This window comes from Triplophysa rosa, linkage group LG12, assembly GCF_024868665.1.
Source record: "Triplophysa rosa linkage group LG12, Trosa_1v2, whole genome shotgun sequence".
Taxonomy (NCBI): Eukaryota; Metazoa; Chordata; class Actinopteri; order Cypriniformes; family Nemacheilidae; genus Triplophysa; species Triplophysa rosa.
In genome coordinates, this window is record NC_079901.1 from 11,620,030 (window position 1) to 11,637,953 (window position 17,924).

At 38.8% G+C, this 17,924-nt stretch overlaps 1 protein-coding gene across 1 annotated transcript in view; it reads right to left on the reverse strand.

The window, feature by feature from the left end:
* The window catches only part of dhx36 (DEAH (Asp-Glu-Ala-His) box polypeptide 36), a 33,681-nt gene extending 23,261 nt beyond the window's left edge, over positions 1-10,420 (reverse strand). Inside the window, exons 1-6 of the mRNA XM_057347367.1 lie at positions 9,947-10,420; positions 9,424-9,563; positions 1,813-2,044; positions 1,690-1,728; positions 1,344-1,514; positions 1,187-1,266 (exon numbers count right to left, since the gene is read on the reverse strand). Coding sequence (XP_057203350.1) covers positions 1,187-1,266; positions 1,344-1,514; positions 1,690-1,728; positions 1,813-2,044; positions 9,424-9,563; positions 9,947-10,222 — 938 coding nt within the window. The 5' untranslated portion in view covers positions 10,223-10,420. The remainder of the gene's footprint in view (positions 1-1,186; positions 1,267-1,343; positions 1,515-1,689; positions 1,729-1,812; positions 2,045-9,423; positions 9,564-9,946) is intronic.
* Between the last annotated feature and the right edge of the window lie 7,504 nt (positions 10,421-17,924).

Sequence of the window (17,924 nt, forward strand, 5' to 3'; positions counted from 1 at the left end):
CCCCCCCCCCCCCCCCACTTCAATGTCTCGCTTCTTGAGGGTGTGTCATGTGTGAAGGGAGTATTAGACACCCGATGTGTTTCCTCACCAAGTCCTGTTTTAACAGTCTGACAGTATCCTTAACAGGTCTATAGTTGCACAATAAATCACTTCGAGGGCAAGAGGGATTTCAAGGTTGGGAACCAATTGGTAATTCCCTTATTCCGCCACCTACATTGATTTCATTTTCTTTTTTCTCTTTATATTTTGTCCTAAATGTCCTATGTATATTTGACAATATTAAGGTCAATTATACACCTCTGATAGTCAGGTTTTCACTGTGGTGGAAGTCAAAGTGCCAAAGCCAAATGTCTTCAGTGCACAGTTTGCATGTTTCGGACATCAACTATTGCAGATCATCAATCCGACAATACAGTCCAATCCATTTATTATTCAGAAAAGGTTACAGATCAAACAGAGAGTAACACTTGCCGTGGGACTTTTGAACCCTGTATCCAACAATTAATTTATGCAACATCCACCCGATGGGAATAGTATGTCTGGTCATTCTAAAAGGTAACAGTACATCTATACTCATTTTTTTACATTTGACTCGGAGTCTGTGAAAGGAATAGTAATAGTGATGTTGCATTTAGCAAGAACCACTAATAAGACAAGATGGAAAAAAGAAGAGTTGGGAGATATTTGGCAGTAAAGCTCTAATCAGTTCTCTCTCTTCTCCCTCAGCTCTTCTCCCTCAGAAGAGAGGCAATTATCTGCTCTCGGACACAACATGTTCCAGTGACCTCGCTCCTTAATCCACTTTCCTCTCGCTTGAACACTCTCAAGGTAAACGCGCTAGGCTAGACAAAATATATACAGGCAGACCTTCACTACATCTCAGCTTTCCACACAATAATAAAATTACTTTACATACACATTACATAAATAAAAATGACGTTTTCCTAAATAAAAAAGTTGAATGTACTGAACTGCAAAAAAAAAACGTTTTTAAAAAAATCTGTGGCATTATGTAAATGGTTTCCTGTACAGCTGGTATGGTTTATGTGCCCATAATGTGTAATTTTTGATAATAACCTCCAAACTCTTCTTGCAAGATGAATGTCTACGCCACAATAAGGAAAACACCATTGAAACTTTCGTTTCACATTGATGTTTAGATTGACTTAAAACCTAATTTACTCACCTCTGCAGACGAATCTGATACCCACAAGACTTCTCATCTCCTACCGATTCTGCACGCTCTGCAGCTACTCTCTCTGCTACCTAAACACAAGAACATACACTTAACATACATTTTTGATCCTCATCTTTGCTCGAGTGGTGACTGTATTTAGACTTACTGATATGGCACTGATAGGACGTGGCTGGGTGCAGACCACCCGGCAAAGAGAGCCCATCCCCTTCTGGATGTAATTATCCAGGATGAGCTGACTTACCTGGGTGGTCTTTCCACAGCCAGTCTCTCCAGTGATAACCAAAACCTGGTTTTCAGCGATCAGCCTAACCAGCTCCTTTCAGACCAAGACAACAGAAGATCTTCAACGGAAACATTCCCAGTGTGATTCGCTAGCTCAAGGTTCAAAATGTTGCATGTTTGTTTGGTGTTACATACAGTAACTAAAGATTCAAAGACATGTATACACATCAATTGATATGCTGTACAGATACTGCAATCACAAATTTTACCTCTTTCATTTCATACGATGGCAGCTGTTCTCTGAATTTCTGAAATAGAAATGCACCAAATTAAAACAGTTTGACACAGAAAGTTCTAGTGAAAGTCTGTCTGTCTGTCTTTGTCTGTCTCACCAGCATATCAAGGTATCTTTGGTTGTCAATTTTCTCCCGCAGATCTTTCTTGAGCTCCTCGTCCAGGGAGGGTTGACGCGGAACATAATGGCATAAGTACTGCAGATCCTTTTCACAGTCGAGTCCAGTTTTCACACTTGTCCCCAACTCGTTATCCTGCTTCTCCTCCTTGGGCTCAGTTTTTGGCAGTCTCAGATTATTCTGAGATTCTGGAGGATCTCCATCAAAGTAACTGTAAATGAAGACCTTGCTATTATGCACAGCTGGAATTGATAACTAGTTAAAGGTCCAGTGTACGAAATTTAGCTGCATTTCGCTCCTCCCTTTTGAAGCACTACAGTGGCTGACACAGCACTAAGATGTCGTCATGTTTTCACTTCTTTGCTGAAGTAGATAACGTATTTACGAAACGCGCTCTGTAGAGTAGTTAGTTACTGTAGAAACAACAAATTCCATGTAAGAGGAGCCGCGGTGTGTGGTAGAAATAGCTCACTCTAAAGTAATAAAAACCTAATGCTTCATTATGTAGGTTTCATTTATACACCTCTGAAGACATAGTAGTTATGTTTATTACATTGCATTTCAGTCAATAGATCCTCCAAAAAATGACACACTGGACCTTTAAGTAAGACATTTATAATGGTAAAATTACTAAAACAGTAAAACAGTGAAAATACTGATGAAAAAGGTGGCCATTGCCTATCAAATTAAATATGTTTTGAAATATTTAAGACATAAATGTATAGGAATTTGTTTGCATTAGGGGTGTAACGGTTCAAATTACCCACGGTTCGGTTTGTGTCGCGGTTTTATGGTCCCGGTTTCGGTTCGGTTCGTGCTATGTTCAGGGAAAATGGACTACTGACAAATAAAAATAAGAACAAATAATCAAGCTACAAGTAACAGCACCAATAAAACAACAGAGCAAAGCAGAAAATTAAATAAGATACTGTATATATACACCTTTTAAGGTAGAAATGGATTAAAGTAATCAAATAAAACATAACATTGCATATGTACAAATTAAATAAAGATGAATCATAATTGAAGTTACAGAAGCTATTGAGTCACAAGCAGTGAGTGATTTCCTTGACTTTTAACTAGGGCTGCATCAACTAATCGATAAAATCGATAATAATCGATAATGAAATTCTAAGTTCTAAGGCGCTTGAAAAGCGCCGTCTTTTGCGCCGCTGTCTTGCCATATGACGGCGTAAAAAACGCTGTTTTGGTTGCACAGAGCGCACGTTATGTACGGCATTTTGTCTGTTGTATAATGAGCCCCTCCCGCTGATTTCCGCAGCCAGTAAATTTGAACTGTTCTCACCCAATCACTGATGAACTGAGCCAGACCAGAACAATTTACCACTGATCATTTTACAGGATTTTATTATGTGCGCAGTGTTACCTTTGCTAACATTAAACAAATCATTGCTTGCTTTCCGAAGAAGCGACTTCTCTTTGGAAATGTAAAGTTACACAACGTGGTCAGCAATTGTATAAAGGCCAACCAATCCCATTGTAATGTATCCTGCTTATTACATATAGCGCATATTGCCTACGTGAAAAGCAAAAAAGCAATCGGTTGAAATGTTGTATTAGCTAATTTCCAACACCAGAAATAATTCCTGGTATGAGCGAGGTCAGCCAGAGTAAAAAGTTAACTGCATTCCCTTCAAGTGGAGGATGAGGACTGTGAGTGGCAGTCTGCTGGTTAGCGTGATTGACTCGCAATTAGGAATTCTCATATTGACCGTTTAACCGTTAACTGATCGTTAAAATGTTGACCGGTTAATACTACCAGTTAAACGATTTAAAAGGTATGTTTATTTTAAGTTTAATAATATTAATACATTTTTTTAATAATAAAAATATTTTAATAATACGTTTTTAAATGACTATTAAATCGTACATGTTTTTAGTTTTCTGTATGGTGAAAGAAAAACATGCTAAGCATTAACTCACGGAGCGTGCAGACACGTGCGACTATGTGTAAATGCCCTCCGAAATGTTTTCGAGACAGATTAAAATCCGATCTCGCAAGTCACTTGACGAAACAGGACACGTGTAATTCATCTGATTGTTAAGGCCACCTTTGTCAGGGCTTTACTCCTCCAAACGGAGTGCCACTGGCAGCCTTGCTCAAGTTCTTTGTTTTAAATGTAGACACGGGACAATCGCGCTCACAATGAGCTGTGACGTTCTCTGTCTTCCTGGCGTGTCTACGGCTCAGCAAAGCGGAGCTACTGCAAGGGAATTTCGGTGCTAGCCATCAATTTATCCTTTACATAAACTTATCTCATGGATGCTCAGCATCGGCTGCCCGTGCGCTTTGGAGAAGAAAACGGCGCGACCGGTGGTTTTCCTGCCTTCTTTTAGACATGATGTAAAAATACGAATAAGTAAAAAATAATATTTGTATTTTGGGTGGTATAGCAGTTCGGATTTATATATGTTTAGCTAAGGAAAGCAAATGTGACACGCCTCCCGAGGCGTTATCTCTTCATTCCCGGGACATCCGTGCCATCTGAAAGGGTGTTTTCTGCCGCGGGTCTAATTGTCAACAGGCTCCAGACTGTCCCCACAACACGTAAACATGTTACTTTATTAAATAAAAACTCCAAGCTTTGGATTGAGGTAGGCCTGCTATTTTTATTTGATGAAAAAACTTTCTGACGGAAATAAACTTTGCCGGTTCTTCTGTGTTTGCGTTTTGTCATATTTTGTTAATTAATTCATTTTTTTCTTGCCTGTTTATTTTATGCTTTCGATTTATAAATTATTTTAGTTTTTTTCCATTGTCCAAAATGCCGCAGGTTCGTGAAAATGTGATAATATGTGAATGCAGGTGCTATTGTTGATGTATTCGTTATGCTGCTGTTTGCATGTTAAAATAAATCTGTGAAATTTTTTTTGTATATTTAACGTGTTACAGACCCTCGTCAACTGTAGCTGTGTTCTCATTTCGAAGTCTGCGTCCTCCGGATGTCGCATGCGAAGGCATATGCGGCGGACAAACGCGACCTCCGGAGGACGCAGCCTTCGAAATGAGACGCAGCATGTTTTTTTTTATTCCAATTTATTATTAGAATCTTATCGGCTAACGGTTAATGTTCGGATAACGAGTGTCGGTTCTCGGTTAGGGAAATTAACCGAAATGAGCATCCCTACTCGCAATCGCTGACAGCATTAAACCTAGGTTCGAGGCCCGCTTGAACCAACAGCCATTTTTACGTTGTTGGTCTTGTTCTGTTTATCTGTATCGCTGGGTAGTTTTTAGATTTAGATTTCAGTACCTAATGCGTGGTCAGTATGAAAAGAAAGTCTGGAATGAGAGATCTTTTTATAAACCGTATCTGCACTTGATTTTTGCTGCTGAACTCACACATCAGTGGACTTTCGTGCTATAAACAGGATGAACGAACAGTAATAGATTTTACATTTACGCTTTTAGCAGACACTTTTATCCGAAGCGACTTACAGGGGCAGTGTTGGGTAAGTTACTCTGAAAAAGTAATTAATTACTAGTTACTAATTACATAATCAATAGTGTAATTATATTACTGTACAAATTACTCTCTCCAACAAGTATTTAGTTACTTATTACTAATTACTTTCTATGTCCTATATCAACCTTGATTAGTTAAGTGATTCAAGGATAGACATGAAATGGCTTATTTAATTCATTCAAATAAATCATATAAACTACATTAAGTACTCTTATTAACTGACCAAAGTATTACAAATGTGAGAATTATACATTAAAGCACGGATTCTATAGTTAGACTTTGAATTTTGATGTTAATTCCACTATTGCACACACATATATTACACAAAGTATTTAGTTTAAATACATCAGAAGTAGGGCTGTGCCGATAAACGATATCATATCGAATCGCGATAAAATGTATTTCAAAAACGATGATAAGCTATTGGCATTTTGACTCGATATGGATTAATCTTACAGTCTAACAGAAAGCAGAAATAAACGCAACAACGCGTCAGCGTGCAGCTTTTATCATGCGCGTCAATTTACAAAGTCCATTTCATACTGCACTTGGCAAAGAAAACTCGACATGAGGAGGAAAACATTACTGGAAGCAGAAACGAAAGTGAAACTAACCTCGAGTTGTCATCACGCGGTTTATCAAGTGTCTTATTTTTTTTCGCAATCGCCGGTTAAACAAAACAAACTTGAGGCGCAATTGCAAGCGAGTTACTTCGAAACTCAAGCACAAACGTTTTTATATCCATCGTTAACATATCTGCTAACATGAGCTGGTGCTTATGAAACAAACCAGCGCTGCCCTGTACAGATAAGAGATGTAATGAAGTGAGTTTGTGTGCACAATAAAATATTGACCCTTGTATGTAAGATGCTTGCATGATTAAAGAAATGTACTATAGTTTATGTGAGATGTCTTTTTGAAAGACTAAGGTTCACTGAATGCATTGAATGAATCCCACTACTCGAGCAAGACATTATTGCAGCGTTATGTATGTGCTCAGGTGCTGAGCCAATAGCGTTCGAATGTACACAGTAACGGAGCCCTTTCATTGGTTGAATGTACTGAATGAACACTCCCTTTACTTAACGAGTCAATTGAGTCAAAATGAGACTGAATGAACTGGTACATGTTGTTTATGGCCTAATATCCTCTGTGTTGCAACAGTGCATTAATTTAATTGAATTTTAACTGGATAAAGGTTAACTTTTGTTAATAAACTGTATTTAAAATAGATTCTTTTAATACAGTTTTTTAATTAAATATATATCGAAATAAATATCGTTATCGATCAATATATAAAAAAACTATCGAGTTTACTTTTTTTGCCATATCGCCCAGCCCTAATCAGAAGTAACTGTAATTAAATTACAGAAAAAAATAAGAGTAATCACTTACTTTACTTTTTCAAGGGGAAAGTAATTAAATTACAGTAACTAATTACTTAGTAACTAGTTACACCCAACACTGTACAGGGGCCTTTTAGTCTATGCATGTCTTTTATCGGTAGCACATGTGATTTTTGTTTCCATATTACAAAAATTGATTGACTATAAGGAGACGCAATAATGTTGCGCAATGATTGTAATGTAACAAGCATGAACTTATTAACTAACACAGCCCAAGTCAATGCCAAATGCCTTGCCATTTACCTCCGTGAAGAGACTGACACTATAGTGCGTGGAACTGCAAAGCAACTTATAATAAACAGCCATGTTTCCTTTTGAAATGGAAAAAATATTATTCAGCACATAGAAATAAGTGCGGGATTCAGGCCTGGCAACCCACTCATGCAGCCTAGCCTGGCGAGAACATGGCAAAATGAGTCGGGATGCGGGCATGCTACAGGCAAAAATTTTTTAAAAGTTGGTTTGCACAAACATGCTGGTTAAGCCTACTGATCCCATTGCTCCGAATATTAGATGGATACGGCGTTATGGATGACTTTTCGTGCGTTTTTTACGGCGTTTGGAATCGTGACACCATATTTTGCAGCGCAAATACTGTTTAAAACGCCGTCAAAAATGGCGTTTGAATATAAACGCGTTTAATCTATGGCGTAATTCTGACACCATCGGCTTGCCATAGACGTCATCTCGGAAGTTCGCTTTGAGCGACCTCATTTCGCGTGGTGGTGTGCGCGACTTTTTTTGCAACGCATCCGAAAACGAACGAGGGGGGATAGGAGTCTAGCCGAGCAGGCACGTCTATGCATCTCAATGATTAATCCAAGCAGAACAATGCAGACTCTTTATCAACTACGTTTTAAATAACATATGTAAAGTTTAATATGTGAAGCACTTATGAAAGGTAACTATGGGTTTACTATAATACAAGTGTAGAGACATGTTTTTGGGGGACTGTTTATATTACCATAGTTTTATAAGAAACATCTTATAACTAATGTGCCTGTAGTGAGACAATAGTAAATTTGTGGCCACTATGATTTATACTATAAATACAAAAGTAAAACCATGGTAAATTGCGTTGTTCAAGCAAACCACTTCTCCACGCTAATACGTGCTGGTTAGTTGAATCGATTACTCTGAGTCGCCCTCTGTTGTTTCAAAGAATAGCACATCGTCATAAATGCCTCGTCCGTTTGCTGAGGCTCGCAGAGCGGAGCTAGGCGAATGTATAAATCCAGCTTTAAGCGCGAGTGATTTACATGTTAAGTCAATGCAAAGATGCGATTCGCGCGAATTGAGCGTTTCGGGCGTTTGACGTGCGTAACGCGTGATTCGCGTGAGTTTAAAAATCTGAATTTTGGCGAAAATTCGCATCGCGTTAACCAATCAGGAGCTTGCTCTAGCAGTGACATTATTATGACGTAGCGAGCGGAGGCAGAAATCCGAAATGACAATGGAGGACAAAATCATCTTTGCTGTATGTGGATACCCGGAGCTGTACGATACATCTTACTTTTATCGAAACAGGAATAAAAAGGATCTTGCTTGGAAGAAAGTGAGTGAGGAGGTCGGACAATCTGGTAAATTGTAAAAAACGAGCTTTACTCAATTTGAGCTATATATACAATCGAACGTTATACGAGACTGGAGCCGCCTGTCAGAAGCCCCTCCCATGGCGCGAATTCGCGTCTGTTCTGAAGTGAATTTCATGCACGAATTTAGCGAGTAAACTCAAAATGTTCAAGTGTCCAACTATGCGCGAATAGCGCGATTCATTCGCGCAAGTCACGTTTGGTGGGAACTAGTGATGGGTCGTTCTTGAACGATTCGTTCATTTTGAATGAATCTTTAATGTGACTCGGGAAGAACGAGTCTTCTCGGGGAGTGATTCGTCCAGTCGCACATGCGCATTGCGCAACATTCTATGGGTCCTGTGACAAAAGAACGAACGACTCAAACCCGAAGACTCGGGAGGTGAACTAATCAATTCTCTTTCCGGCTCAGACTGCATTGGTAAAGCGTAGGGGGCTGTCACGTGATGAACGAATGACTCGAACCCGAAGACTCAAGAGGTGAACTAATCAATTCTCTTTCCGGCTCTGACTGCATTGGTTTAGCTTACGAAGCTGTCACGTCGTGAACGAACGAATCAAACCCGAGGACTTGTCAGATAAGAGGTGTGGTGAGCTAATCATAAACTAAAGACCCAGGTAAACAATGAATTAATCTTTTCTGTTTCTTATAGCATTATAGTTTTGTATTGTTTGTAATGTGATCAACGTTTGCATAAGTAGTAGATGTGTTAGGAAAGTAACATGTAACATTTTAATTATATTTTGCTAAAATGAACGAAATTAACGATATGACTCGAAAAAAGATTCGTTCATTTTGCTGAACGAGACTCAAAGGTCCGAGTCAGTAAAATGATCCGAACTTCCCATCACTAGTGGGAACGCTCAGTAAAGACCGCCAAAATGTATACGCAAGTAAGATGGGCGGTACAATTGCGTTGGAACCTGATGTTCCAAATATGGCGTTACATTTTCGTCACACACTTGCAGTATTCGACCAACCACTACGCACTGGTTAACTGGCCAATCATAGCACACCTCGCTTTTCAGAGCGATGAGCTTTGTAAAAAAAAACGCGTGTTTCAGAGAGGCGGGGCCTCTCTTATTGTAATAATGTGCAATAACCTGTGGCTGCCGGGCTCCTCCTTCACACTCCGGTTTTTGGATGTGGAGGGTAGGGAGTCGCTGTGTGGCTCTCTCTGGACAGAGTTCAACAACCTAGTGATGTGCTGCTCACGTGATGCATCCATCTGAACGACAGCCCTCTAAAAATGACAAGAAATAAACCATTCTTTGCTTTATTATAATGTATTATTAGACTGAAACTCCTAATAAATGGCCACATTTTTCTAAACGGTTGCACAGGTTATATATAGACTTCGATACATTTCAATGCTTTCCTATTGGTGTCTTAAGTTTAACTTTTTAAATTGTATCCCGTATTTTCTCTTGCGTAAGACACTTATGCCCTTATGGAATTGACATATTGTTTAACTATAGTTTGCATAGTTTTTTTAAGCAAATCCAAATTTACACATTGAAACTATAACAAACCTTTCTTAAGGTTAAGGTTGCATTTGAAATACATACTTGACGTAAGTTGTAATGATTTTAGCTCAACAACACTCTTGTCTACTAAGTTACTCACAGAGTTTCTCTCTGCCTCAGATCTTCCAATGCCTCCAAATTTGGCATACCACAGCCCTATATCTCGACCCTTTAGATGGGGGGGGTGTTTGCCTCGTCCGCCTCCTCCTCTTCGCCCCACTCCATGTCCCCGAACTTCCTTTGAGTCCCATACAGAGTTTCTTTGGTATCCTCCTCCGCTGGGTCCAGCCTCTGCATCCCACCTGGACCCATCTCCGAACCGTCGGCCTCCTCCTCCTCCTCTTCGCCCGCGTCTGTTACCATGCCCGTAACTCATGCTGCCGGTGAGTACAGCAGCAGCTAATCCGCACTGTTCACAGCAAGAACCGCTTATCACTCCACTACAGGCATTAAATAGTCGCTGCTTTCTAGTCGTTGCGATGTTTAAACGCAATCACATCAACCGCCGATCGAGCCGTACACATAAGAAAACGTTTGTTGCCAGGACGCATTGTGGCTACCCGATCCGTCCCGGAAACACGATTTGTTCCGCGCATGCGCGAAACTGACGTCACTTCCTGTTATCGCCGACGTTTTACGACAGTGTTCTCGAACTGGGACCAGCTCGGTTACGTCGTGCAGCCAAACCCCTTTCAATGTGTGTGACAGCGGTATGGATTCCTTTGCATTTTATGAAAGACTTCAAAAATTTCTCTTAAAAGGAGAAATTCCTGACTGTCCTACAGAGCGTCGGAAGGTGAACCGGGCGTCTTCGAATTTTATCATCAAAGGTAATTAAGTTGCGTTAAGCGATTTTATAATTAAAAGGAGAACTGACAATCTGTTACAACCTGGGTCATGTGCTTAATTTACAAAGTTATGTTTAAAATATCGAGCTACATTAACTGTACTTGTTAAATTCCCGTATAGAATAAGAAAACGATAGAAACCTTCACAGAGATGCTAATGGTTTACATTAAAATACTACTATGAACCATTAGCTTTTACCATTAAAACCATTACAATTACATTACATTACCAATGAACCTTCTGCCCTGTCCGAGGTTCTGAATGTTCTGGGCTAGGTTTTCATGATCATTATCTCCTTATTTTGTGTACAGTCCCTGAAGCTGAGAAACACCCCCACATCATGATGCTGTTTCCACTACACTTTACTGTTAAGACGGTATTGTACAGGTGTTGAGCAGTGCTTGTTTTTCTCCAGACATGATGCATGAATCTGAGATTCATCAGACCAGAATATCTTGTTTCTGACAGTTTGAGAGATTCGCTGAAGTACGTTTTTGCATATTTCAAGTTTCCATGTGTCTTCAGTGAGCAAAGGCTTGAGTCTGGCCACTAAGCCATAAAGCTCAGATTGGTGGAGTGTTGCAGTGATGTTTGTCCTTCTGTAAGTTTCTCCCATCTCCATATATGATCATGGAGCTCAACCAGAGTAATCATCAGCTTCTTGGTCACCGCTCTAACTGAGACCCTTCCTCATCGATGGCTCAGTTTGGACAGGAGGTCAGCTCCAGTAAGAGATCTGGTGGTTCCAAACCTCTTTCATTGAGGATAAATGGAGGCTACATGCTTCTGTGAACCTTCAATACAGCAGATTTTTTTTCAGAAGTCTTCCCCAGATCTGTGCCTTGATACAATCCTGTCTCAGAGCTCTACTGGCAGTTCTTTTGACCTCATGTCTTGGTTTTTACTTTGATATGCATTTTCAGCTGTTGCACCCTTTATAGAGCGGTATGTGCCGCTCCAAATCATACTTATTCAATTGAATTTGGCACAGGTTAACTCCACTCGAAGTGTATAAACATCAACAAGCAAAACTAATGCTTCTGAGCTAAATTTCAAGTGTCCCAGAAAAGGGTATGAATACTTATGCAATGTACTTATTTTTGTTTTTATTTTTAATAATTTTGCAAAGCTGTCAAAAATCAGTTTTTTGTTTTGTCATTATTGTGCATGGAGTGTAGATTAATGTAAAAAAATATATAATTTAAAGTAGTTTAAGATAAGGCAGCGGCATAACAAAATGTGAATAAAATGAAGGGGGATGAATACTTTTGCAAGCCACTGTATGTATATAACTAAACATGTCTATTACACTGTGTTCTGGAATACTTGATTCTGATTGGCCAGTTGCAACATTCCAAGGTTTGATATTCCCAGATAACAAGCACACAAAACTAATAACACATGGTAACCGAGTCTTTATCACACTGTCAGGCTTTATTCTGCGATAACAACCTGCTGCCTGTACATCATCCCTTAACTAAAAATTGCAGTTGTTTTTTAAACTAACTGTGGATGCACTTTTCCTTTTCCAGTTTTTTCCTCAACAGTCCAGTGGGGATTCTTGTGGTGTCTACATGCTGATGGTAAGAATGTTTAATTTATCAAAGCTGTTAGATAATAAAACCTACGTCTTACAGTGTTATTTGTGTTTCACAGTATGCTCTCAGCATCTGCACATCATGTCCCTTAACATTCACAGAGGTAAGCTGGATTTTCACACAAGTATGTCATTTAATTACTGGTATGTGTACATTTTTTTGTGTGTTTGTGTGTTTTAGGAGGAGGTGCCATTGATTCGCCAGTGGTGGTGCATTAACCTCATGGAAAGATTTTGCCTAGAAGGGTATGATAGATTCTACAGATACAATTTCAGTATCTTGGCTGTATTAAGTTAGCTAAAGCTATTACATAGAGTTCATATACATTTACATATATTTTCAAAGGCATGGACAGAGGTTTGCATACTGGACCGAAGAAGCATCCCAACTCCTTCAGGGGATCGTTGAGCCTGTGTTTAGGGTGTCGAAATTCACCACCACCACCAAACTGTCACCCAGCAGAAGAGTTGTGGATGACAAGGACATTGATAAGGTTAATGATTATACAGTAGTGGTTATACATGAAGCATTTGCATGATTGCTGAATAAATAGTATAACTGTTGTGCCATTTTACTATGTAAGGAATAAATGACTATAGGCCATTTAATTAGTCAACCAATTAGAATGAAGCATAAACTTCATTTACTTCAATAGGTGCAGCAGCCAACCATTGTCCAAGACCTAAATACAGCGTGGTACTGGGTACAGAATCACAGACACTTATTCCGTGGGGAGGTGACAGAGCCTGCCTTTTTGCAGATGCACAGGGTGATCAACAAAATGCCATCAAGAACCTCTTGGGGGGTCAATTCTCTGAGGCGAAGGATGCCTTTTTGTTTATCTTTCATTACCAAGAAGACATGGAAACATTTTTGTCGTACTGTGTTGATGACCAAGGCCTAAGGTCAATGCTATGTTCTACAAAGAGAAATGTAGTGTGTGAGTGTGTGTGTGCGCGTGTGTGAGCGTGTGTGAGTGTGTGTGCGTGAGAGAGAGTGTGCGTGTGCGTGTGCGCGTGCGCGTGCGCGTGTGTGAGTGAGAGTGTGCAAGTGAGTGAGTGAGCGAGCGAGCGAGCGAGCGAGCGAGCGTGCGTGCGTGCGTGCGTGTGAGGAATGAAACAAATGTATAAATAAATTGAAAGAATATATATATAACTGTATTCTGTGTGTTTCTTAAATGCAGTTAAATATCTAGAACAGTTATGTAGAACCTATCTTTAGAAAATGAATAGAAAGAAAACACATCTGTATGCACATCTGTATTTTCCAAATTGTGTCTAGCAAATTTAAACAATTCAGTTTAATTTGACCATTTATTTAATTCATTGAAGTTAATTTGTGCCACATATTAACCAAATTTTAACCGAAATGGATCGGGTAGTTATTTTTTATGACCACCTTAAAACAAACATGCATTATAATTCAGCAACAATTTAACAAGCCAGGAAATATCTCAAAGCATTGTAAGAAAAAAGAAACTTGTACAGATATAATAAATATATTTATTAATAAATTAATACAAATTATATATATTAAACTCCCGAGTGTAAAACAACAGCAGTCAGTGTATAGCCTACATACCCGAAACTGCCGTAAAGTGTTTCGATTTATTTCAGACAGGAAGTGACGTCAGTTTCGCGCATGCGCGGAACAAATCGTGTTTCCGGGACGGATCGGGTGCATCTATTTTTTTATTTTTGCACAAACATCCTGCTCGTCGCACATGTATGACGAAACGAGTTAAAGCTTAGTCGAGTAATTATGATGTGGCAATATACGATTGGTTCTGGCTGGCTGTGCGTCAGTCACGCGGTCAATCTTTATTCAAGCACATTCAATTCATGAATTTAATTTATTTTCTTTGTAAATTTTACATACATAAGTGTACATTTTCCAATAACAAACCAATGTTTCTGTTCTTCCTAAAAGATTTAAAGATGTATCTGGATTCTCTATTTCACCTTCGTTAAATAAGAAAGCAACTAAAACGATTTCAGTTTGTAAGCACTTTAATTTATGTACTGTAACTGATGTATAATTAAATTTCTTACCCTCATGTTTGTTTGTTTGTTTGTTTCTTTTTCTCTCTTTTCTTTTCTCTTTCTTTTTTACTTTAATATTGTTCAATCCATTTCTATGTATGTGTTGTGTGCTCGTGCTGTAGTTCCATCCCACTCTCCCACTAGTCCCACTTCTAGCAGCTCATGTTTTTCCGGAAATAATCGTACAGCTGTATCTCTCTTTTATAAATTTGATCAAACTAATTACTCTTCGAAGATACGACGTATACAATACTACTGTATAGGCACTCAAGATTAATATGAGATTGGCAGAAACTGCCTGTGATAACCCTATAAAACACCTGAGATGTTTATTTTTCTAATTCAACTGTTGAGAGAATTTCCATGTATACTGGGTATATCTTGCTTACATCTGGTTCAACTCATCGTTTTTTTGTTGTTGTTTAAATTAAAACTTTAGTTTTATAAATAAACCTTAGGCCAAGTGTGTCCAAACCTTTGACTGCAACTGTTTTTTAACAAGAAAATACATGTTTCACTTTAATCCCATAAATACAGAGATCACTTTAACTACTCTTTGTATTTAATGGCCAGTGGCAACAATTACCCATGTGATTGTCCTAAAAAGAATGCATTAAACAAAAGCATCTTCCCACAACCTCTATATCAGATATGCTTGACGTGACAATTACTAAAGGTTTCAAAAGCAAGGCAAAAAAAGTACACATCAGGAAACAAAACACTGTTTTATTTTTTCTTATAGAAAAAGAATGAGCTAATGAGTTTCCCCACACAGTAACCAGCAGTTTGCAACAGTATGTCATGACGAATCCTCCTCATCTCGAACCCAGAGACATTAATTATCTTAACACTTAGCATCTCCTTCGCTGGCGTAATCTTACAGCTAAATCCCCGAGTCTAAGAGAAGTTATTGTCTCCTGGTTTCCTGATGGATCCCAGAGCAAACATGGTATATGAACTAAAGGAGTTGTGTGTTTATTGCCTCGAGCACTGGAGTCTTCAGGCACTTGTCCTAATGCTTATAGTCTAATTGGCCTCTGCTCACATTGTCATTAGTGTCTTGTTTAAAGGCAGTGGAGCAGAGGCAGGGATTAACAGGAAAGTGAAACAGCCACTGTTTTAACAGAGCGCAAGAAGATAATTAGAGTCCTGTGGCGCTGTGACGGGAGAGCTGTGTGTCCTGCAGAAGCTTCCAGACCCAACCATTAAAAATATGGATTAGATCTTTACCATCACAGCAAGTCCTCTTTTTAAATGAACCCACACCCACTATTCTTTCCGCTTCCTCGCTCTGTTCTCACATTGTATCACAAACACGCAATCTTTATGTAACGTAAAGTTTGCATTTGTTAAAGGGATAGTTTGCCATAAAAATCGAAATAATTAAATAATTTACATGTTGTTGAACACGTTTCATGTTGCTACACGGAATGTAGGCCTCAGTCTCCATTTACTTTCATCGGATGAAATCAGTGGAAAAAGCATCCAATGGATGGAAAGAGCAATGCCTTTTTCAATTGTCTTATGTGTTTGACCAGTTTAACCAGTCCAACATTCAATCCTCAAACAGCTTTAAACCCATTTCAAGGAGCTTTCCACCCACAGACCCAAGGTAGTGCTTTTTACATTATTAAGAAGATAAGGGAGCTCTCTGACTTTGACAGCGTCTTTGACTGTGAAGAGTGTGTTATATTGTGTGTTTGTTCCTGTCTGTCCAGGCATGATTGAAAAGGTGTTATTTTGGAATGGAAAGAAGAAACTTCACTAGGTGACAACTTGCTGTCAAAACACGGAACATCTAAATGAGCACATATCCCCTTAACCAATGACCATCTGAGATCTTTCCACTTCCTCTTTGTGTCCTCACCTTTGAAAATATAACCTGTCCCTCAGCCAGCATGGCGCGTCGTTCTTAAAAAAATTATTGTTCTCACTTTTTACTCTTTAATCACCACTTCTGTCAGTCTCCTTTTATTCAAAAGCCCCTTTCCTAGCAGCCTGTCACTCGCTTGCTCCCTGCACAACAATCTCCTGACAGCTTTGGATGTGCCTCATAATTAATCACTTTAAAACATCATCTGAATGTCAGGCTCTTTTAAAGAACTTGCCTTGTTTGCGAGAAGGGGGAACAGAGGGAGTGTCAGCCTTCAAAACGGCTCTGTCTGAGATGGTAAAAAATGGAGGAAAGAGAGCTTTTATGTCGGTAAAGAGCAGGTCTGCTCTGCCCAAAGCCTTTTCAACACCTTGTGGCTGAAGCTTTATAGGATTTGCAGTGTTCTCCAGGTGCAAAGAGGAACCAGATGAAGGAAAAGTAGTCAAAGTCTTTAAAGCACACAATTAAAACAGCAAAATCAAATACTGACAGCTAGTTTTTTAGTAGTATGACAAAACTTTAGAAAGTTATGTAGCGCCAAGACAATAAAGGTACTTTAAAAAATCACCCCTATCATTTTTTCTTTCTTTTTGAATGAAGTTTCTGTATTGACAAACACTTAAGCTGAGGTTCTCAACTCTGGCCTAAAGGTCCACCATCCTGCAAAGTTTTGCCTAAATCCTGATCAATCACACTTGAACAGGCAAACCAAGGTCTTCAGGATTACTAGAGAGTTACAAGATGAGTTTGATCAGGATTTGAGCTCTGCAGAAAAGTGGACCTGAGTGCTAGAAAACCTTTACTCTAAAGATATACCTGCCATTTAATAATATACACATTTATATAGGCTTTTTAGGTTGTATAGGCTTTTTACAATACAATTACTTCCAACAATAAAACAATCATGAAGAAAATCAAAAATAACAAACATGTTGTATTGGACTTGAACCTTGCAACTTTTATCTTGGACTGAAATGTTTTCCATTAATCATTACTGTTGGTTACACTTCGTGTTTATCTGTGGTTTTTGAAAAAAAAAGGTTTTGAGAGCCTGTTAGCCAGCTCCAGTTTTGGAGATACAAGCTTATAGTCCGACAGTGGCAATATGCAACAAAGCACATACACTCTTAAAAATAAAGGTGCTTAGAAGGTTCCTCACAGCGATGCCATAGAAAAACCATTTTTGGTTCCACAAAGAACCATTCAGTCCAAGGTTCATTAAAGAACCATCTCTTTCTTACTTTTTATAATCTGAAGAAACGCCACAAAGAACCTGTTGAGAAACAGAACGGTTTTTCAGATGTTAAAGGTTCTTTACAAAAAAGGTTCTTCTATGGCATTGTGAAGCGCTATTATTTTTAAGAGTGCAATGTGCAAGCATTATATACAATTACAGCGAAATTATTTTGCTTTGTTTAATCATTGTTACTATTAATGATCACTTTGTCCCATATATTTATTAATTTTCCATAATGTCGAGCAACGTTTTTGCTATGTATAATCCCAAATGACAAACATGATTATTAAAGGCACCGTGAACACTTAAAACGAAGGAGGTAAGAAGTTATCAATTTCAAAAACCATTAAACATCCAGACATGGGGATTTCTGTCTCATTTGCCGGCTCGGATAATTTATATAGAAACCACAGCAGGCAGTTCAACAAAGCATACATATGGGAATAAATCTACACTCTTGAATAAGGCCATTTTCTGCA